The following is a 23,541-nucleotide window of genomic DNA, read 5'->3' on the forward strand; positions in this document are numbered from 1 at the left end:
ACATAACCTAAAATATGTAACCTGTATAACATGCAATTAACTCTAAATTTTGTATAAATAACGAAAATGCATTATTATTGTTATTTGTAGGGTGGTGAGCTCTTACATTTTGACATAGTCGTGGATGATTTCTGATCAAACCCAATAATAACAGTAAACATAGGAACGTATATGTCACCACCACCAACACAACACCTCCTACACTTCATTTGGGACTTGATTTTTTTTTTTTTTGGATACCAATAAATTATTTATAATTACTGTGCTATTATCATCATTATTCATTTTATTGGGTTGTACAATTTTTATCACAACACCCAATCTTTTTTAGACCCGCAATATATTACTTACCAAATATTTATTGGACTCCAAAAAAAATCCAACAACTTAATCATCATCATTAACAAAATTAAATAACATCTAATTAACTGTCCTTTTCTATCAATTTCTGGACACATTGCAAATTTTGTCGAGACCTTGAAGACAATAAATACACGCGTAAACTTTTCTACAACGCCACCTAATTTCAGTATCTACTGAAAATTTTTTTCTTCAGCACCATAGTATTATCCTTACTTTAAAACCTTCTGGTTGGGACCAGAGTCCTTCTAGTACTACTTTCAATATACCAACGCTAAACTTACTATAGACTAACATTCTAGCTATAAGACTCCGAGAGGATATTTGTAAGCTTTCGGCTATAACGTCTTCGATGAAGTGATAATATTTTCATCTTCTATTTCTTCTCTTTATTTTCTTCTCACGCCTACCATCACTTGCATCTGCTACTATCTTTAAACGAAACGCTCTCTGACTAGTTATATATTGACTTAAAAGACTACCTTATTAAACGAAAAAAGAACTTTTTTAAAAACTTTAGCAGAGTACCAAAATCTAAGTGGCACAACATGCGTCAATTGTTAAACTTGTATTTTCACATAAAAATTATTCTAATTATATTCACGTGAGTTTCTCTCTAAGTAAATAAGAAGAATAATTTTGTCTAGGAGAATATTAGAGAAAGAGAAATTTAGATATCGGATATATATAATGAAATACGATCGATAACCAGTACTAATATTACTATTTATACTATTTTCTCCTATAATTAAGTTTATCTTTAATTACCTACGTGTTTTTTTAACGTTACAAACTTACAATTACCTACACTGGATACAAAAATGACATTTTATTACGTACTAGTGATTTGTTACTATTTTATGTGTTACTAAGAGCCCCATATATTTGGGAGTAGTATATAAACCCTTATAAGTACTGAATAATTTTGATCCTTACGAATGATTGAGTTAAATTAAATTAAACCCACTCAATTTTGATACAAATTGATCCAACCTATCTGAAGCATAATTACTTAGACTTCAATAACCCTCTAATATTTTGGGATTTAAATAAAAATAAAATAAAATAAAATAAAAATAAAAATAAAATCATATTAAAAAAAATAAGTGACTACTATTTTTTATATATCTACTTTGTATTTGAGCAAATATTAATCAGTTTTCTATTTTTTTCACTAAAATATTAGTCCCCTAATATTCCTTCCATATTTATATCCAATAGCGTCTTTGAAATTTTGTAATAATCTATGGAGTATGGACATTTTCATGAATTGTTATATTCATGTATCAGATACAATTTAGATACAATACTTATTCGATACGCATGTCTTCTATATCCAGTTATGTTTTAATTAAAAAATTAAAGATTTTTCGGACACATTTAAACATATCTAAATATTATTACGTGTCAGTGTATCTAATTTTAATTTTAACATATATTTTTAAAATAAGTTTAGAAATATTATATATACTAGCCACTAGTATTTCTTAAAGATTTTAGAAATAATTGTTTGCATTCGACCCTAATAAATAATTTTCTATCTTTGATTATTTATATGTTTTGTTAAATTAGAATTATATTTGAAAATCAAGTTTTAATAATAATCTACGCGAAATTTAGTTAAAATTTATAATTAGGAAAGCAATAATTACAACTTATTTAGCAACCAATTTTGAGATTTTGAAATTAGATACTAAGAAGTGATTTGATGACCGATTTAGCGACTGAAGTGTTGATCGTCATTTAGTGACCAATTTGATTAATAACTGCTTTAGTGATCGAAAAATATTTTGTCGTTTAGCGACTACTTTTCTCAACAACTGAAAAATAGGTTGCCATTTAGCAACCAATTTTGTTAGATATCCATATCATTTTGTTGAGTTAAGAATATAATTAATTTAATGATGATGACAAGCATTGATTTATTGGATTGAATACCCAATTGAGTTTGAATGTTTTATTTAAGTGATGCAGGCCCATATGATGGGATAGCATCTCAAAACAAATTAAAACAAATAAATAAAGGCTGCTGAAGATTAGTTGATCCACAAACAAAACCCAGAGAAAGGAAACAAAAAAACTAAGTGGACTGAATAGAAAGTGATCCACCAGTCAAGCCCAAATGCATCCCAAGAAGAAAGATAACCCCAAAGTTAAGTTTCAGCATTGTTTCAATTCGATCAAACACGAGAGAGAAAGAGAGCTTCATCCTCAAGTTCATACACAAGAGAGGAAAGTAAGAGAAAGGTTAATAAAAAAAGTAAGAGTCTAATCAAACAAATCAACATCACGTCTTCTCCTACTCTTTGCAATGCCCATTTTGAAAAAAATGAAGAAAATGGTGGTTGATTTTTGCTGCCGTAAATCAAAGGCTCAAATTGTTACTTGGGGTCAAAACACACTCTTAAGGATGTGGATTTGAGATTATCATTGAGCAAATTAATTTATGCTACTCTGCACTCCTCGGCCAAACAAACAACTAGATTTAAAATCCTTAATTTTGAGGAGTAACTGAAAAAAAAAAAGATAAGGGATGATTTTTGAAAGTTCAAAATTCAATAAGTTGACTCTAGAGAAATTTTAACTGTAGCTCTGACTAAGGTACAAAAAGAAAGTTGAATCTCATTGGAGTCAAGGAGAAAGAACCTGAATTGAGAACTGTCTGTAAAAGCTCACTACTAAGTTTGAAGTTTTGGAAGCATTATTGCACCTACACTAAAAAGAGCACTCTGTCAAGATGAAGAACAAAGTCTTGAGTTCTTTTGTTAGGTTTAGTTCATAGTGTTAATGCTGTTATCATCATCTCCTTCATGATTTATAGTTTTGTGTTTCAATTTCAATGTATATCTTTCTGTATTTTTTTTAGAGGTAAAAAGTAAGAAAGAGAGGCATTGAGAAAAAGCCATAGAGTGAAAAAGGTTGAGAGATACACTTGAGAAAGAAGTTAAGAGTGATTTCAGATTTTTTTTTGTTGTATTTTCTATGTTGTGTCCTATACCAGAGAGGTGCCCCTTGCTAAGTTGGATAAGCACTTAGTACATTGAGTTTAGGTATGAGCATAACCAAGTCAAGTTTAGATTGAAACTTGTGTGTCCAGATAGGATCAGGTTGAGTCCTAGGGAATTGATGTATGTAATACTTTGACTATAATGAAAAATTTACCAATGTTGTGGTGGAGACTGAATGTAAGTTGCATTGTACAAGACAACTAAAGCAGGATACATAACTGTGTCAACTTCTTCTTCTTTACTTCTGTTCGATTTTCTGATTTTTATAAGACAAAACCAAATTGTTTCATGAATACTCCGCTGCGTTATTCAAACAGAAATTGCTTTTGAGTTTGGTTTTAAGGCTTAATCAAATAAAGTAGAAAAAAGCCGTAGATTCAAATCTCCTTTTTTCTAAATCTTCTGTAACCTTCACATTTTGTTACTGGTTTGGTGGCTTTGGCTGAAAATTAACCGCAAACGGTTAACAACCAAAGTTAGTTGTTATTTTCAAATTTAGCGATTAATATATTAACGACTACCAAAATCAATCACTATTCTAATAATTTTTTATAGTAATATATTTTTATTTATTAAACAAAAAATATTTTAAATAATTTATATAATTAAAATATATTAAAAATAATCAATAAAATATTAAAATATTATTATAATTTATCTAAAAAATACTTTATATTATATATGTCCTTGTATTTTATAAAAAAATTTAAATTTGTATATCTGTATACTTTATATCGTATTAGTGTTTCGTATCTGTGTCGGTCTTCGGATATGACATGTAACAATTGTTACTAATATAAGAGAAATAATTTTATATTATATGCATTTTCCCCACAAACATGCAACTAAATGCGGCATGAATCTTGGTAGAGACAGAAGCCACCGCAGTATATATCTCCTAGTAGTTAGAGAAAAATGGAGCTTCCAAAACTTGTTCAACTAATTTAATTTATTTTCTAAATAGTGCATAAACATATGCATTCCTCCCTCAGAAAAATGTTCAATGTTCATACACACGGATTGGGAATCAGTTTCCAAATTTTAACCATCTAACATTTGATGTCCCACATCATCTTTCCTATTTATTAGGTCATGTAGCGAAATCTCTTTAAAAAATACCACTTATGATTTAATGACAAAAATAAAAAATAAAAAACAAATTGCCAACCCTTAATTTATCAATTATTAATAATCCATAGCATGCTTCATTCAACCTTGCGAAAAAGCTTTCCTCATAAAATGTCTTCTAAGTTCTAACTCAATTATCAAATGTTACTTTTCTTGTTTCACCGTCAAAAACACAAAAATTAAAAAAGAGAAAGGTTCAATCTCTTTTAATTAAATCTGATACATAATTCATATGAATATCAAAGTTGCCACACTAGAACATGATTTACAATTTGATCCCAAAACCAAAAACAAAGCTAAAAGTAGCAAGGATCAGAAAATTGGACCGATCATTGAACTGTTTTAGTTATAGGTTTATTAGTTTATTAGTCTAACCGTGATTCAACTAGAAAAAATGTTATAGAATAAAATAATAAATAAATTATAAATAAACATAAAAAATATAATTATAATCTAATATAAATTTTAAAATATCTTCTAAATTTAAAACATTACATGAAATATCGTCAACCAAATCTATACAATCTTAAGTACAATCTCAAACGTTAAATAGTGAAAAGAAATATCTAAATATTATATATGAAGATTTATCAATCGTCAAAATCCACAAGAACTTGTTGCAGATTTGCTTTGTGGGACCATCTTCACCTTCATTTCCACCCTCTTGAGTAGATGAATCAAGAGATGCAGCATAAAGACCACTACTATCACTGTCGTATAAATCAACATCAATATTACCTAATAAAATACACATGTTATCATTTTTTTAAAAACTAACAATATTCTAATAAATCATAAAAAAAACTATAATAATCACGCAATAAGTCATCCACATTATTAGAAAGATCAGACTCTTTCTCTCCAACCTCTTCCGTCACCCAAAAATCAACTAAATTGATACTTTCATAATCAATTGGATCATATTGTATTTTTGGCTTTCTTTTTTCTTTTTTCTTCTTAAAAAATCTAATACAATATATGAAAAATTAATAATTTACACATTTGTTATCATAAAAATTACATATGAAATAATATGATATTGCACGAAACATATATTACCTGAATTTAAGATGTAAATTATAAGTAACATAAACAATGTCATTCAATCTATCATACTCCAACTTATTTCTTCTTTTTGTTTAAAAGTCACCAGGAAAATAGATGACGTGCCGAGCTAGAAGAAAAGGTCTGGCCGTATGGGTTTAGGTCAGAGAAAGGAGGTCACGGGAACGCCGACAACCACAAACGACGGTGGCGATTCTATTGACGAAGCTAGGTTTAGGATTCTTTAGGGCTTGCTTGTAAAGAGTGTGTGTGTATCAAAAGATGGGTGTTTAGAGGGGGGAGGGGGTAACCTGGTGAGGGACTCGCGTAGGAGGTGGGCTTTTTTTTTTAAAAAATAAACAACGAAAATGGTGTCGTTTTATAAGAACTGTCAGTTCTCGATACCGGCCAGTTTAACAGTTTCTCAACAGTTTAAAGAAGGATGGTTTTAAAAAGAGAACCGAACCATTTTTCATATTGATTCCTAATTGAACTGATTCGACTGGTTGGTTCGGTTTTTAGAACATTGAAAGGTAGACATTTCAGCTTTAAAGTTGCATGATTTACAAAATTATTATCATTACATAACCATGTAGGACCATAACAAAAAAAAAAGGGGACAAAAAACCAAATAAAACCTTAATAATGCAACACACTCTTCTTTTTCTTTCAACCCCTTCACATAATTGAACATCCATTCACATTTTCATCGCTGAAAATCTCAAAGGAAACCAACGGTCTTGATTGAATTTGACAACCATATTCTTGATCTAGTCCCGAACACATGATATTATAAGGAGGAACATAGTATGAAGGACCACCCATGGGGTACAATCTATTGTAGTAAGCACCAGCGTACACCATCGGTGGAGGACAACCAGTTTCTGTATACAAGGCTTTTTCTTGCTTCTGACGTGTAGGGATGAGATTCATTTTCCCCATTTCCCGTCCAAAATCCAGCCCTTGATTCTGGAACCCAAATCCAGCGTCCGCAGGTGCAGGTGCACCCGCGGAACCATGATCCACGCTAACATCACCCTGACCTTTCTTTTTCTTCTTCTTAGCAGAACCACCACCACCACCACTCTGGCTACCCTTGTGCTCCTGCGGCGATTCACGGTTGCCGGCCGGAGACTTTTCCGGTGATTTTTGACCGGGTTTTATGTTGCTGTTCTTGCTCATAACTTTGTTACAATTTTGTGTAGTTTTTTCAGCATAAGAATGGTTATCGTTTTCCAACTTGTGTGTGTTGTTCTTGTTCTCTTTGACGGAGATATTTTCCGGCCAAATCTCGGCGTGCTTACCGGCTCTGAGAAGTTTACTGAGAAGGGTTTCAACAGTTACACTTCCAGTGACGGTTACTTTTTGCTGTTGTTGGTCTATTATTGTTGTAAAAACACCTGCACATAGAAAAACAAAAGTTACAAGATAAAATATTAAAAATTTAAATTTTATATATTTATTATAATAAAAGATTTATAAATTAATAACTTGAATATATGTACTAAGACTAAGACGAAGGTGGAAATTCAGGTGCAATCGATTTCACGTGAAGTTGATATTTGAGAACTGTCAGATGATTTGACTAATTTGATTAAATTTTCATCTAACAGTTCTCAGATATCAACTTCACATAAAGTCGACTGCATCTGAATTTTCACCATGTAATAAGAACAAATGTTAATAAAAATAAGAATGTGCCTAAGAAAAAGTAATGTGAAAGGAAAAATAACACTGTATGAATGAAGTCATGCATGAAATAATGGAAAGATGAGAAAGAAGGAAAAAGCTGAAACATTGAAGATAATTTTCATGCATTGCACATGTAGTGTGTTGGTGTATATATAGATTATTATTATTATTATTATAATATTGATATTTATATACCATCAATGCTTTGTAGAACCTTCTTAACTTTCCTCCTGCAACCATCACAGTGGATAGAAACTTTCAAGAACCATGTCTGATGAGAAACACATAACAAGAGAAAATGGGCTTTAGTGGTTGACAGAAGCAGAATGAAGATAATTTTAATTAAAATGAAGAGTTATTATATACAAAAAGGAACCAAATGAAGCTTGTTAGAATATATTTATAACAAAGCTAACCTGATACTTCAATGGAGGTTTTGAATCCATTAATAGCTAGAAATAAAGGTGGAAGTGTGGTTGTTTTGGGAGATAGAAAGGGAAATCGGAAAGGTTAGAAGAATGAGAGTGACACTGTGGTGATGCCGTGATGGGGATTAAAGAAAGAAAAAGAGATGGAAAATGACAAGAATGTACTTGGATGGTATTTAGTTATTTACTATCCCATTCTTTCTAACAATTTTGGATTTGGATTCTCAAAATTTTGAATTTTACTTTAGAAAATAAAATGTAATTTTTCACCATTTATTTTATAGGTAAGACCAAAAATAAATATGAAAAAAAATCATTTAAGAGTAAAAGATCACAATTTATCATCTAAAGTATAAATTTAAAATTTAAAGAATCTAAATTCAACAATTTTTATCTAATCAATTCATTTCATCACATCATTTATTGCTCAACACAAAAGAACTCAAAATCAATTATGTTACAAATTAACTTGGATCAGTGTAGTAATTAGTTTATTAGTCTATTTAAACAAGATTTACATTATCTAAATTTTGAATTTTATTTTAGAGAATAAAATATGATCTCTCACCATTTATTTTATAGATAGGACCAAAAATAAATATGAAAAAAAAAACTATTTAAGGATAAAAGATCACATGTTATTTTCTAAAGTAAAAAATCAAAATTTAAAGAATTCAAATTCATTTAAACAAATATCAAAAATATTTTAAATTTTATTTTGTATATATAATAATCATTAATCAATAATAAATTTTTAAATAGAGTTCATTCATGATAGCTATCAACAATTATGCTATTTGTAAATTAGAGTTGGTGATAAAAATTAAATGATATAAATGTAGTAGATACATACAGTCAGATTATTCTTTTTTTTTTTTGTCATTTTAGACGACTCAACGTTCGAGTTAACCATACTAGGTTCTAGCAAATTGGCAACAAGGGTGATCTTTACTAGGTTCTAACAAATGTCTTAAAATCATAAAGTTTTGAAAAAAATGTTGCAAATTTATTTTTGATAGCATTAATTCTTCTTATTTTATTACTTTTATATATTATCTCTCTCACCCGTTAATTTAGGGGGTATTATAGAAAAAGAAATATAATATGGTTACATTGATATGTTAATCAGTTAATGCATATTTTATTATGTAGAAAAGAAAAAAACTTTAGCAAGTTAACACTCATTTCAAACAGTGTCTATATAACACTCATGTGATTAATTTATTTTCCCTCATTTTTTCTTGTCTTGTTTATAGGTGTACAAGGCCATTGTTTCATGTGCAAGATAACGAGTTGTTATTTCGTAGGAAGCTATTTGTTACTACTATACATTATTCTAAATGAGATTCTCTATGGCAACTTTATTAATTACATTAATGGATACTACTATCTTATTGACCATGGATTATATAGCTACTTTGGTTAAAATTTTGAAATTTATAGGAAGTTTTCCTAAAGCTATTGTTAGCTACATATGGAGCAAAGTTGGATTTGGATGAGGCTAATACCTACAAAGTTTCCCTTCAAAACTACCTTAAATTTTCTTGCATGAATACACACAATTTATGGGCTTTAACGGTCTTGAGTTTGACCACTAATTACCACTCTTTTGGAAATTTTAAATATACTATAAAAAGGAAAAAAATAGCTCACAAACAATCAATTTTGAAATAATTAATAGGCTCTTTACTTTTCTAAGGACAAAATCAAATCTATGTAAACAACATACAATGATACACCTGTCCAAATTAGTAGGTGTATTATTTAATATGAATTGGGAAATTGTTTTTTCATATTATTGTTATTAGTATTATCTCTCTTTTCTAGGAAGCATAAGAATAAGAGAAGAAATAAATAATGTAAGACAAAGCAAAAGAGCCAAAACTGTGGGCAATGGTGAAACGAAAGAATATAGCCTACATAACAATTTAAGCAGAGCCAGAAAGAAGGGGCCCTTGAAATGAAAGCTTTTAGTTTGAACCAAAAACACTTCGAAAGCTTTTTACCACTTCTCCAAAATTTTACTGCCAAGAAAAGAAAGGACTAGTCACAGCTTCTGAAAGTTAAAGTCCACTAAGAGGAGGAAGGAAGAAGTGACTACTGATTACATCAAAATTGAGGGGTAGAACCGTAGAAATTAACATTTATAATCTGAACCCTTTATAATTATTTTAGCCAATTTAAGATAACCAAAAGCCATTTGAACTTTGGTTAAAGTGTTAATAATTAGTGTTAGAATATATTAAGATGAATTAATTTTTATTAAAATTATGAAAAAGTATATGAAACCAACTAATAATCAGCCAAAAATGAAACAATATAATTAATTATAATTAATTTTATTAATTTATAATTTAATTTGTTTTTTAAATTATTGTTGACCACGTTCAAAACATGAGAGAAGATACGCTAGTGTTAGGAGAGAATCACGGAACAGATGCTTTGATCAAATTAGTTGGTTTCATATAATTAATTATGTTTTATTAATCCGTAAAACATGAAACATAGAAATCATATCCAAAATCATCCATTTTACAAGAAAAAGAAACATCCGTGTGCATATCCGTAGCAACATCCAGTTAAAGTCACCGGTGCCTCTGGTTTACCAGTTGGCTGATTCTTGACTTATATAGAGTTGATTCCCTAGCATTATTGTAAAATTATTTAATATATCTAAATATTTATTATAAAATATTATATTTTTATTATTTTAATTTTTTAACATTTATAACTAATTTTTATATTATATTATTTTAGGCAATTTAAATAGACATAAAATTTTTTTATTATTTTCTCTTACCTTTCTAAGGCTAATTTTTTTTATATTGTGTTGTTATTGGTGTTTTTCATTAATATTATGATGTTTTGGTGTAATGTAGTAATATGGAATAAAAAAAATTGTGAGTAACAATTTTAAATAAGACAAAAAATAAAAAAAAAAGTTAATAGAAATCGTGAGCTACGATTTCAGATAAGACAAAAAAAATAAGGAATCGTAGTCACGATTTTAATTTTTTAATTAAAAAAATGTGATTTATGAAATCGTGAATAACGATTTCTTTTGTTATGCAAATCGTAAGTAACGATTTATATTATACATCATACTTGTGAAATACACCCATTTTAACTCATATCAACATATTACACCATTTTATTCATCATATAAAAAATAATTAACGCCTTTCTAACAATTAATTTGGTGCATTATCTCCAATGTCTGCATGCCACATCAAAAGGGTCTTCCCGGAAGAAATTAAAACTAGCAATCATGTCATGCATGTATTTTCACTTCAAAGTGACAGTGACACCAATATAATTTGCACTAAATTGATATATTATTGATATCAAATACCTTTATTTGTACGTACATGTATAATTTTTTTAAGATCATAAATAAGTCAAATATTTCTATCGATATAATAATGCAATGCATGATTCATATGATAAATTTCTTCTTCTTTTTACCCAAAAAAATTTGAAATTTACTACATTGGAGAAGAGACCGTGGTCTGTGGACATGGACGAGACACAGAAACAGCATTCTATATGGCTACATAATAACACCATTTCCGGAGTCCAAAAGCTGCATGCACTTTTCCAAAGCATGGCATAAGGATGAGGTAAGCTTTTTTATGATCTTGTAATAGTAATGATACTCCTATATCAATATGGTTGTTGAAGTGAATAAACTAGTCATCAAATTCAAGAGTCATGAATCAAGGTTCAAGACCCATTTGCCTGCACTAGATAGCTAACACTCTTTCCAGATATTTACTACCACAATATATGTCCCACAATTTATTTCACTTCCTGAGAAATGAAGTTCACTCAACCCACATTTTTATGGTGCTTATAATTTTTTTTTTTTGTCTAAATATGAGTATTAGGAGATATATTTATTAGGACAATATAGAACCAACTCTTAATCAGTTAAGAATTGAACAACTCAATTAATTATAATTATTTTAATTAGTTTTATTCATTTTTCATTTAGAATATTTGTTATTAATTGTTTTTTATGCCAAAATAAGTTTTTGAATGATACGTTCCAAAACCTGGGGATCACGGAAGTGAAGTCAAGGCTCCCGATTCTTCACCCTCTCTCCCTCTCGGCGGCAACAGTGCATCGGTTCTCTCTTCCTAGTATCAAAGGCGCCAACCTCCTCCATCCAACCATCCAAGCGGCGCTCCCTTCTCAGTACTCCTCGGTCCGTGCCGCCATTAGCATTGTTGCGTTTGACCGTCGTGCATGTTATTCTCGATTGTTGTGCAACCTTTCCATCTTTTGCTCATCGATTACCACCACTCTCTCGATCAAATCATTCACTTCGAATCCTCCTCGTCATTTCTCCCCTGTGCTTGCCGCGATTGACAGTGACATTCGTGATCGTGGTTCAAGTTGTATTCCCGACTCCATAACCGAAACACCCAAAAGACCATCACGCCAAGCGTTTCCTTCGCAAAGAAGCTGCTGTCGTAGTGCAAGGCTTTTGGACGAGAACATCGTCCATGGAGTTTTCAACCTCGAAAGGCGGATCGAATAGCACATTGATCAATTCAACCCAAGGCGATGAAGAATTGAGTGTGGGTGAAGTTGTTATTCAAGAGCAAGAAGGGTCTAAGGTGTGTTTCATAGGCTGGTCTTGCATTATAGACAATTTTATGACAATGTGTTATATGAATGTTTCTTATTCATGCTAATCAGATATTTTTTAAGTCTATTTATTTGGAAAATTCTGGTACAGTGATATATTTAGTTGAGATATTATTAAAAGTATGCTAAGAATCACTATTAAATACTTACCCAGCATGTTCTGATCTTAAGAATTGCTATTATTAAAGTATGTTTGATTCCTATATGTGTTTGCAATATTTTTTATGCTTTTTATCGGAATCATTCATTATATAGTAAGGATCTTAAGTTGATAAAATTTTTTTCCGATGTCTTTAATTGAAGGTCGACGAAATTACCGACGTCATTATGACTAGAAAGGATGAGTTGGACTCGAGACACGAGGTTTGTATTATTCCTATTTGTTTGTTATCGCGTTATAGTGACTATGTTAATGCTAGTTTTAATTCGTATTTGGTTTTGTGTATTGACGTTACAGTTGCTAGATCATAGTGGGTTCAGTGAAGAGGAAATTCTAGTCATAGGAATGAGTTTTGGTTTGTTGCCTCTGGCTCAGAAATTTTATGCAAATTATGCAAAGAAAGTTGGGTTCGTGACTAAAATCAGGAACTCAAATTTCGACAAGACGCGGAAGGAATCAAAGATACCGGTTAATCAATCTATTCATTGCACGCGAGAAGGTTATCGAGAGTCTCAGGTGAACGCAACAACTCGGGCAAACAGAATTACAGCCATGAGATGTAGAGCAAGGATGTATGTCATGCTGGACAAGGAGAAGGAAATTAAAGTTAGGTTGTGTCTAGATTAGAATTGAGGCATTCTCACCCCTGTTCGGCCAAAAAAGTTGTCCACTATCATGAGTATAGGGAGTTGACCATGCATGCTAAGTGCGTCATTATGGATAACGACGAGGCTGGCATAAGACCCAACAAGACGTATTTAGCACTAGAAAATGAGGTTGGCGGGTTTTTAAACCTGACTTTTTCAGAAAAGGATGTCAGAAATTACATCACAAGCAAACTCCGATGTGCCAATGACAATGCGGACTTTAAGGGGATGATGAATTATTTCATTCAAATGAAGGAGATCAATCCCTTCTTCTTTTATGCCATAGATGTTGACGATGCTAATAAATTCAGGAGCGTACTCTGGGTAGATGCAAGGTGCAGGACTTCGTATGAATATTACGGAGATGTGGTGTCGTTCGACACCACTTACAGAAGAAACAAGTCTGTATACTTATTGGTGAATTGCAAAAGCAGTTATTTTTAAAATTTGTTTTTCTGTCTCTCATTTGTTGTTGGTGTTTTCGCAGGCATGGTCTACCGTTTACATCCTTTGTTGGTGTAAACCACCATGGGAAGTCTACTCTTCTTGGTTGTGCTTTACTTGGGAGCGAGGAGATCCCTAATTTTGAGTGGGTGTTCACGCAATGGGTGAGATGCGTCGGGACTGCGCTAAGGGGATCATCACTAACCAGGGTAAGGCCATGGCCAGTGCTATTAGGAAGGTCCTATTGGATACTGTCCACCGATGGTGCATTTGGCACATAATGAAGAAGTCACAATTCAAACTCGGAGGTTACGCTAGGTACAGAAAATTGAATGCTAAGATGAATCACGTTGTGTAGAATTATCCTTCTGCTGACTCTTTTGAAGTTGATTGGGTTGGATTCATCAAAGAATTCGACCTAGGCCAGAACAGATGGTTAGCAGGTCCGTTATCGTTAACTTAACTCCCGTCTATTGGTTGCATATTGCCTATTTATCCACTATTGGTAGTTTTTTAGGTTTGATTCGGTTGTTGTGTTTTTTTAGAAGTGTAGTCGATTTTTCTATTTTACCTAGTTAGTGGATATTCTTTTCAATACACAAACAGATGGTCTTTCTCATAGTAAAGCTGGATGTTTTTTTATTTGTTGTATCAGTCCTTTGGAAGTGGTCATCATGTTGTGTCTAAGTGACACTCTTATGCTTTAGTTTTTTATGTAGACCTGTATGCGAATCGATGGAAGTGGGTTCCAATATTCTTCAAGAGTGAATTTTGGGCTGGTATGCGGAGTACACAGCAGAGTGAAAGTATGCACGCATTATATGGGGGTTTCTGCATGGCAAGAGTGTGTTGGTTTAGTTTGTGCATGAATATGACAATGTGCTTGGAAATAAGGAGTAAAAGGAGATGGAAGATGATGCTGCAGACTTGAAAGGAATCATCCCATGCATAGGGAGCACAGGCATTGAGAGATAGTTTCAGCAGGAATACACCAGTAATATGTTCAGGATCCTTCAGCTGGAGGTAAGAAAAAAAAAACCGATTGCGTGGTTCGGCCAACTGAACAGCAGGGTAATTCAATTTCTGTTAAAGTGGACGAGCAGAAGGTATTTTGGGAGAAGGATGTCTACCATACTTTCATAGTAGAGTTTGACCCATTGAGTCAAAAGGTTCGGTGCGAGTGCAACAAGTTTGAATCCACTGGTATATTGTGTTGCCACACTCTTGTTGTGTGGTCATACTATAGAGTTGACACAGTACCGAGCTGCTATGTTCTTCCTTGATAGAGTAAGAACATCATCTACAAGCACAGTTACATTAAGAGTAGCCATGATGTGGCTCGGACCGATGAAAGCCACAACCTGTTCAGGCGTTTGTGTTCAGAGTTCTATAACATTGCTCAGGAATTTGTTGCTTGTGATGAGGAAGCAATCATCTTGTGGTCTGCCCTTTGGAATGCAAAGTCTAAGTTGACTGATTACTGCGCCAGCATGTGTTTCACTACTTTTGTTACGACTCAAAACACCATCCCCACATAGAGCACATACAGTGTTGTTGTACATGACATACAGGGATCCTCAAGAGTTAAGACTAAAAGACGACCGAAGAGTAAGAGACTTGGAGCAGAGTTGGACAAGTCAATTAAGAAATCGATGTAAAAAAGGAAGAGAAAATCGCATCTGGTATGTGCTAGACGTGAGGTATATTTCAAATTTTGTTTTTGGAATGGTGTTGTTGATTTATCTATGCTGTTTTGTTTTTTGTGATGTGCATTTTGTAGGATGTTGTTGACCTTCAGATAGATAATGATCATGATAGTTCTGTAAATAAAAGATTTGAGGATTCTACCACTTGGAATGCATCAGATGGTTGCGGATTCATGTCCCTATTGAACTCTTTTAGGCATAGATAGTTATCCTTTCGTTTTGGTTGTTCATTTTTTGGTAGTGTGTGGTTTCTCATAATTAGATTTTGTGGTTCTTTAGACACAACTGAATAAACTCAGACTATTTTTGCTTTGTCACTTGCATTGATACTGTTATGACGTATTCAATAAAAGAAATAAAAGCACAACTATGGTTATCTTTTATCTAATTATTAATTATTATAGGTTTTTGAGTCTGTTATTGTTTTAAGATCACGAAGTGTCACTTATTTGTTGGCAACAAACAAATGGATTACATCCGTCATGAAACCTACTGAAGAACAAATATCTAAAAAAACAAAAGGCATACACTTTTCAATGAGGTACACGCATTTACGAATGCTTAACACATGAAACAAAGAAACCATACCCCAAACCATTCAATTCACGTTGAAAAGAAACATCTCAATGCCTATCAGAAGCACCATCCACTTAAAAACTTGGTTAAAGTCACTGGTGCCAACACAAACGAACCTGCTAAGTCTTTTGATTACGACAGAAGGTCGTGCAATGCTTAAAGTACCAGGAACTTAACAATTTTAGCAATAGAAAATAAGGATAAAAAATAAATAAACTTCCATTTAGTTAACACCACGCTACTTAATGGTAAGAAGTGCCACTTAGATGTAGTCATAAACAAATGGGGTATATACACTGATTTCATCAACCTCCACAAGCTTCTCAATAGAATTGTTTTTATTTAGAATGCTCATCATGTCATGAATGTAGATGTGGTGAGCATCGCGACTCTAAAAATTTCTGGCAATGCTAACAGTAGCTGTAAGTCACAAATAGGATCATGTGCAAAGTAGGTCAATAATGGTAAATATCATTGTACCTTTTTTTCCATCTTGATTGGCTTTTCTGCAACACAATCTTGGTGTGCGTTCACAAGAAATAGGCCCAAATTCTTTAAGCGAAACTACATACAAAATCAGAAACAACATCAAAAGAGTTCTCAATTAAACATTGTTGATGCTGCTATACAAAACCCATATCAATTAATACCATATAAAACCCAAATTAGAAGCAACATCTATCAAATTGCAAAATATTCATTTTGAATCACTTCCAAAGTTAGAGCATATGTTCAACATGAAGAAAAAATATCATGAAGAGATTCTTAAGTTAAATAGTTTGAATCAGATATGGGTTCAGCATTGTGCAAGGTTGGAAAGCAACCAAGTAAATTCAGCATATAGAAACAATGATTTAACAAGTAGTAAGATAAAAGAAGAGAAGGAGAATCGATTCAGAGCTCCAAATAAAATGACTCTCGGACCAAGATTAGGACCAAAATTAAATTTGACCAAAATTAGACTAAAATTAATATAATTTCGTCATCGAAATTCCATAGCACTATTAAGAGAGCAGAAACATTCAATCTTTAATCACATGCAATTCAGCAAAATCCAACTCCTAATAACATCATCTTTCGCTCTTTAATTTCAACAACATGCAATCTCTGGTTACAACAATTCAACAACATCCAGCAATTTAGCAAGGGTAAATCACATCGACTACAATCACAGTTCCTGAACCTTAGCATAGATAAGCAAACAAAATTAAACTAATTCTAATCTTTTTTTACCTTACTCCCAAACTGTAACAAAAAATAATGCGCAAACAAAATTCATCTATTCAAACAAAAGGCCAAAAGTATAAACTTTTTTTGAATGCCAGAGATATGTTGCATAAATGAAAAAATCATCCAATGTATGATAAAAAAAAACCCCTTCAATCTATAATAAAAGAACCATACAGTTGTCCAACTAGATAATCATATTATAGCTACAACTAGATGTAGTTAAAACTCAACAAATCTGTCTAAATAAAAATCACTTTTTGATGCTGCAATTTTAAATAATCACATTTAGGCTCATGTTTAAGTTGAAAAAAATAAACTTACTTATAACTAACTTCTTCTTTTTCAAAATTCCCAAACCACAAGGAAGAAAATCGGCTAGCGTATCTAAGAGAAATATAGCAAAGCACACAGAACCAATAACATGAAACATTCAGTTGAAATTTAACAAAAAGTCCAGTAATTCAGCAAAATAAAAAATATCTCATACTAATACCCGTACTGGTACCTGAAATCCAGAACATAACAGAAACATCCAATCTTAAAAAAAATCTATAAAAACATAACAGAAACTTCCAAAATTATGTTCAACATGAAGAAAAAATAGCCTGAAGAGATATTTAAGTTAAACAATTTGAATCAGATATGGGTTCAGGGTTGTAAAAGGTTGGAAAGCAATCAGGTAAATTTGGCGTATAGACAAAATGATTTAACAATTAGTAAGATAAAAGTAGAGAAGGAGAATCGATTTCAGAGCTCCAAATAATTAAAATGACTCTGGGACCATGATTAGGACCAATATTAAATTCGACCAAAATTAGACTAAATTTAATATAAATTCGTCATCAAAGTTCCATACCACTATTAACAGAACAACAACATTCAATCTCTAATCACATGCAATTCAACAAAATCCAACTCCTAATAACAACATCTTTTGCTCTCTAATTTTAGTAACATCCAATCTTTAGTTACAACAATTCAACAACATCCAACAATTTAGCAAGGGTAAATCACATCGACTACAACCACAACTCCTGAACCTTAGCATAGATAAGCAAACAAAATTAAACCAATTCTAATTTTTTTTACCTAAATCCCAAACCGCATAAAAAAATAATGTGCAAACAGAATTTAGCTATTTAAACAAAAGACCAAAAGTATAAACTTTTTTGAATGCCATAGACATGTTGCATAAATAAAAAATCATCCAATCTATGATAAAAAAAACTCTCCAATCAATTACTGTATATATTCAACAGTTTCCACCAAAAGAATGCAAATCTAATATAAATTTTTACCTAAATGAATGTTCAAATGAATTAAAATACTAGTCATGCTATGTAAATCACCACTTTCCCTCAAAATCTAAAATATTGTCCTGCTTAATACCGCAACTACTGAAACCAACAAACATTGATATGTGCACAATATAATCAATTAAAATCTCCCCCTAAACAATTGCCTAACAGTTAATTGGACATATTTAGCATATTTAGGAAAGGAAAAAAATAGGAATTAAACAAGCAAGCTAGGATCACACAACGGCTAAAGGCACAAAAGCATCTCAAGTTCATATTGCTATTCATAACCAACAGGGGCTGAGTTTAGACGTACCCAAACATATCTCAAGTTCATGCTTTAGAACATGAAATACCACCGTTTGAATCACATTCAATAGCCATGATCACAGTAGATTCTAACAACACCTCAAGTTTAAGTGTCAAGTTGTTTTGAAGATGAATTCATATATGATCACAGAACAAGTTGGAAATGCATATCAAGTATGAACGGAAATCTATGTTTATACATTCAGTAGTCCCCAATTATAGTAGAAAAGAATCATCTAGCAAAATGAAACACCATAACCAAAACCTTTAACAAAACCGTCTGATGTAATCAACAGCAACATCTAACAAATCCATATTTATAACCAAATCAAAGGCAACATCCAACAACTTGTAAACCATGGTATTCAAACTCTATATCAATAATATCCAATTACTAAACACTAACCAATTAGTTTTGTCAAGGGATGTTTTGAGGCTGGGGCAGGGGACGTTCTATCGTGTTCGTCGGGGCAAGGCATAGAGGCTTTAATGGCATTGCCAACACCGACATGCAGCAGCAGCGGCGTACTCTTGGCGACAAGGAGAACCACCTTGTTCCTCACAAGTGGGTGGCACGACGTTGTTGTAGCGGAGATGGGTGTGACTCTGACTAACGCGCTAGTGACCACGTTGACGGGAAGCAAGTTTTGCAGCGTTCTGAAGTGAGCTATGGAGGCCGGATGTTGCCTGCACGGGTGGACCGAGGCGCAGCGTCCATCGAGGATGGAGGAGAACGTCACGCGATAAACCTAGTACTGTGGCACTGCTGTGCATGGTTTTGGCATTCTGATACGATGAAAATAGAAGAGAGAGTTTAGTTAGGTTAATTATGTTTACCTAGTTTAATTTTGGATGTTGCTGAAGTGGATTAGGCTTCCTGGTCCCAGCCCAACAAGAGTTGGCAGGTTTTTGGCTGGAAACCCTCTTGGTTCCCTAGCATTATTGGGCAAGTAAATTGATGAGCGGATAATTTATACGCTTTTTGGCATTGTTTTTAGGTAGTTTTTAGTAGGATCTAGCTACTTTTTAGTATATTTTTATTAGTTTTCAAGAAAAATTCACTTTTATGGACTTTACTATGAGTTTGTGTGTTTTTCTGTAATTTTAGGTATTTTCTGGCTGAAATTGAGGGACCTGAGCAAAAATCTGATTCAGAGGCTAAAAAATGACTGCTGATGTTGTTGGATTCTGACCTCCCTGCATTCAAAATGGAATTTTTGGAGCTACAAAAACCCAAATGGCGCGCTCTTAATTGCGTTGGAAAGTAGACATCTAGGGATTTTCAGAAATATATAATAGTCCATACTTTGCTCAAGTTTTGACGATGCAAACTGGCATTCAAACGCCAATTTCTTGCCCTATTCTGGCGTTAAACGCCAGAAACAGGTTACAAGCTAGAGTTAAACGCCCAAAACAGGCTGCAAACTGGCATTTAACTCCAAGAGAAGTCTCTACATGTGAAAGCTTCAATGCTCAGCCCAAGCACACACCAAGTGGGCCTGGAAGTGGATTTCTGCCTCATTTACTTATTCTGTAACCCTAGTAACTAGTTTAGTATAAATAGAAATTTTTACTATTGTACATACATCTTTGGATTATCCTTAGATCATCTTTGGAATTTTGGAACATCTTTGGATTATCCTTAGATCATCTTTGGACTTTTGGAACATCTTTGGATTATTTTTAGTCCTTAGACATTGGGGGGCTGGCCTCACGGCCATGCCTGGACCTTCATCACTTATGTATTTTCAACGGTAGAGTTTCTACACATTATAGATTAAGGTGTGGAGCTCTGCTGTTCCTCGAGTATTAATGTAAAGTACTATTGTTCTTCTATTCAATTCAAGCTTATTCTTATTCTAAGATATTCACTTGAACTTCAATCTGATGAATGTGATGATCCGTGACACTCATCATCATTCTCCCTTATGAACGCGTGCCTGACAACCACTTCCGTTTTACATGCAATAGCTTGAGTGTGTATCCCTTGGGTTTCTAATCAATGATTCACATTGACTCCCCTCTGACAATGGGGGTATCTGAATCCAAGATTAGAATCTTCGTGGTATAGGCTAGAAACCATTGGCGGCATTCCTGAGATCCGAAAAGTCTAAACCTTGTCTGTGGTATTTCGAGTAGGATATGGGAGGGGATGACTGTGACGAGCCTCAAATTCACGACTGTGGGGCGTAGTGACAGACGCAAAAGGATCATTGGATCTTATTCTCACACGATCGAGAATCAACAGCTGATTAGCCATGCGGTAGCTGTGCCTGGTATTTTTCATCTGAGACGAGAAATTCGACAGTTGATTAGCCGTACAGAAACTGTAGAGGACCATTTTCACTGAGAGGATGGGAGGTAGCCATTAACAACGGTGATACCCAAAATACAGCTTGCCATGGAAAGGAGTATGAATGATTGAATGAAGACAGTAGGAAAGCAGAGATTCAGAAGGAATAACGCATCTCCATACACTTATCTGAAATTCCCACCAATGAATTACATAAGTATCTCTATCTTTATTTTATGTTTTATTTATCTTTTAATTATCAGAACTCTATAACCATTTGAATCCACCTGACTGAGATTTACAAGATGACCATAGCTTGCTTCAAGTCGACAATCTCCGTGGGATCGACCCTTACTCACGTAAGGTTTATTACTTGGACGACCCAGTGCACTTGCTGGTTAGTTGTGCGAAGTTGTGAAAAAGAGTTGAGATTACAATTGTGCGTACCAAGTTGTTGGCGTCATTGAGATCACAATTTCTTGCACCAAGTTTTTGGTGCCATTGCCGGGGATTGTTCGAGTTTGGACAACTGACGGTTCATCTTGTTGCTCAGATTAGGTAATTTTCTTCTTGTTTCAACCTTTATTTTATTTTCAAAAAGTTTTTCAAAAAATATTTCAAAATTTTCTTCTTTTTCGTTTTCTAAAAATAATTTTCGAAAAAATCCAAAAAAAGTAATAAAATAAAAAAACCAAAAATTTTGTGTTTTTTGTTTGAGTCTAGAGTCAATTTTTAAGTTTGGTATCAATTGTATGTTTTAATTTTTCTAAAAAAAATTTTGAAAACTCATGCATGGTGTTCTTCATGATCTTCAAGTTGTTATTGGTAAGTCTTCTTGTTTGATCTTCATATTTTCTTATTTTGTGTCTTTTGTTGTTTTTCATATGCATTTTTGCATTCATAGTGTCTAAACATGAAAAATCTCTAAGTTTGGTGTCTTGCATGTTTTTTTTCTTGAAAATTTTTCAAAAATAAGTTCTTGATATTCATCATGATCTTCAAAGTGTTCTTGGTGTTCATCTTGACATTCATAGTGTTCTTGCATGTATCATTTGTTTTAATCCAAAATTTTTATGCGTTGAGTCATTTTGTGGTTTTTCTCTTTCCTCATTAAAAGTTCAAAAATAAAAAAATATCTTTCCCTTATTTCTCTCACAAATTTCGAAATCTTTGGGTTGACTTAGTCAAAAAATTTTAAAATAAGTTGTTTCTTGTTAGTCAAGTCAAGATTTCAATTTCAAAAATCTTATATTTTCAAAATCTTTTTCAAAAATCAAATCTTTTTCATTTTTTTATTATTTTCGAAAATTTTAAAAATTGATTTTCAATTTTTTTTTAATTTTATTTCATAATTTTTGAAAACTTTACTAACAATTAATGTCATTGATTCAAAAATTTAAAGTTTGTTACTTTCTTATTAAGAAAGGTTCAATATTTAAATTCTAGAATCATATCTTTTAGTTTCTTATTAGTCAAGTAATCAATTTTAATTTTAAAAATCAAATCTTTCTAAATTTCTTTTTCAAAATAAATTTCAATCATATCTTTTTAATCATATCTTTTCCAAATCATATCTTTTTAATCATATCTTTTTCAAATCATATCTTTTTCAAACTTTAATTTCAAAATCTTTTCTAACTTTTTATCTTTTCAAAATTAATTTTCAAATCTTTTTCAATTAACTAATTGACTTTTTATTTGTTTTACTATTTCTTATCTTTTTCAAAACCACCTAACTATTTTTCTCTCTCTAATTTTCGAAAATCACCTTCTTCTTTTTCAAAATTCTTTTGACTTAACTAATAATTTTAAATTTTAATTTTATTCTATTTGTTCCCTTAATTTCGAATTCTAACTATATTTTAAATTAAAAACAAAAATATTTTCATTTTCTTCTTAATTATTTTCGAAAACTCCTCTCTATCATCTCCTTCTATTTATTTATTTATCTACTAACACTTCTCTTCTACTCATAATTCGAACCCTCTTCTCTTCTCTCTCTATGTTCGAATTTTTCCTCTTCTATTCTTCTTCTCTTCTACTCACATAAAGGAATCTCTATACTGTGACATAGAGGATTCCTCTTCTTTTCTGTTATCTTCTTTTTCATATGAGTAGGAGTAAGAACAAGGACATTCTTATTGAAGCAGATCCTGAACCTGAAAAGACTCTAAAGAAGAAGCTAAGAGAAGCTAAAGTACAACAATCCAGAGAAAACCTTACAGAGAATCTTGAAAAAGAAGGAGACATGGCCGAACCCAACAACAATGCAAGGAAGATGCTTGGTGATTTCACTGCACCAAATTCCAACTTCCATGGAAGAAGCATCTCAATCCTTGCCATTGGAGCAAACAATTTTGAGCTAAAGCCTCAATTAGTTTCTTTGATGCAACAGAATTGCAAGTTTCATGGACTTCCATCAGAAGATCATTTTCAGTTCTTAACTGAATTCTTACATATCTGTGATACTGTTAAGACCAATGGAGTTGATCTCAAGGTCTACAAGCTTATGTTTTTCCCTTTTGCTGTAATATACAGAGCTAGAATATGGTTGGACTCTCAAC

At 32.3% G+C, this 23,541-nt stretch overlaps 1 protein-coding gene across 1 annotated transcript; it reads right to left on the bottom strand.

Annotated features, from left to right (window-relative positions):
* Positions 1-6,080: 6,080 nt before the first annotated feature.
* Positions 6,081-7,786, bottom strand: LOC112794236 (uncharacterized). The gene is made up of 3 exons (XM_025836340.3): positions 7,649-7,786; positions 7,428-7,503; positions 6,081-6,940 (listed from the first exon to the last, which is right to left on the bottom strand). Exons 1-3 carry the CDS (start codon positions 7,676-7,678, stop codon positions 6,219-6,221), a joined length of 828 nt encoding a protein of 275 aa, XP_025692125.1. The 5' UTR covers positions 7,679-7,786; the 3' UTR covers positions 6,081-6,218.
* Positions 7,787-23,541: the final 15,755 nt, after the last annotated feature.

Source organism: Arachis hypogaea, chromosome 4 (assembly GCF_003086295.3).
Source record: "Arachis hypogaea cultivar Tifrunner chromosome 4, arahy.Tifrunner.gnm2.J5K5, whole genome shotgun sequence".
In the NCBI taxonomy this organism is placed as follows: domain Eukaryota; kingdom Viridiplantae; phylum Streptophyta; class Magnoliopsida; order Fabales; family Fabaceae; genus Arachis; species Arachis hypogaea.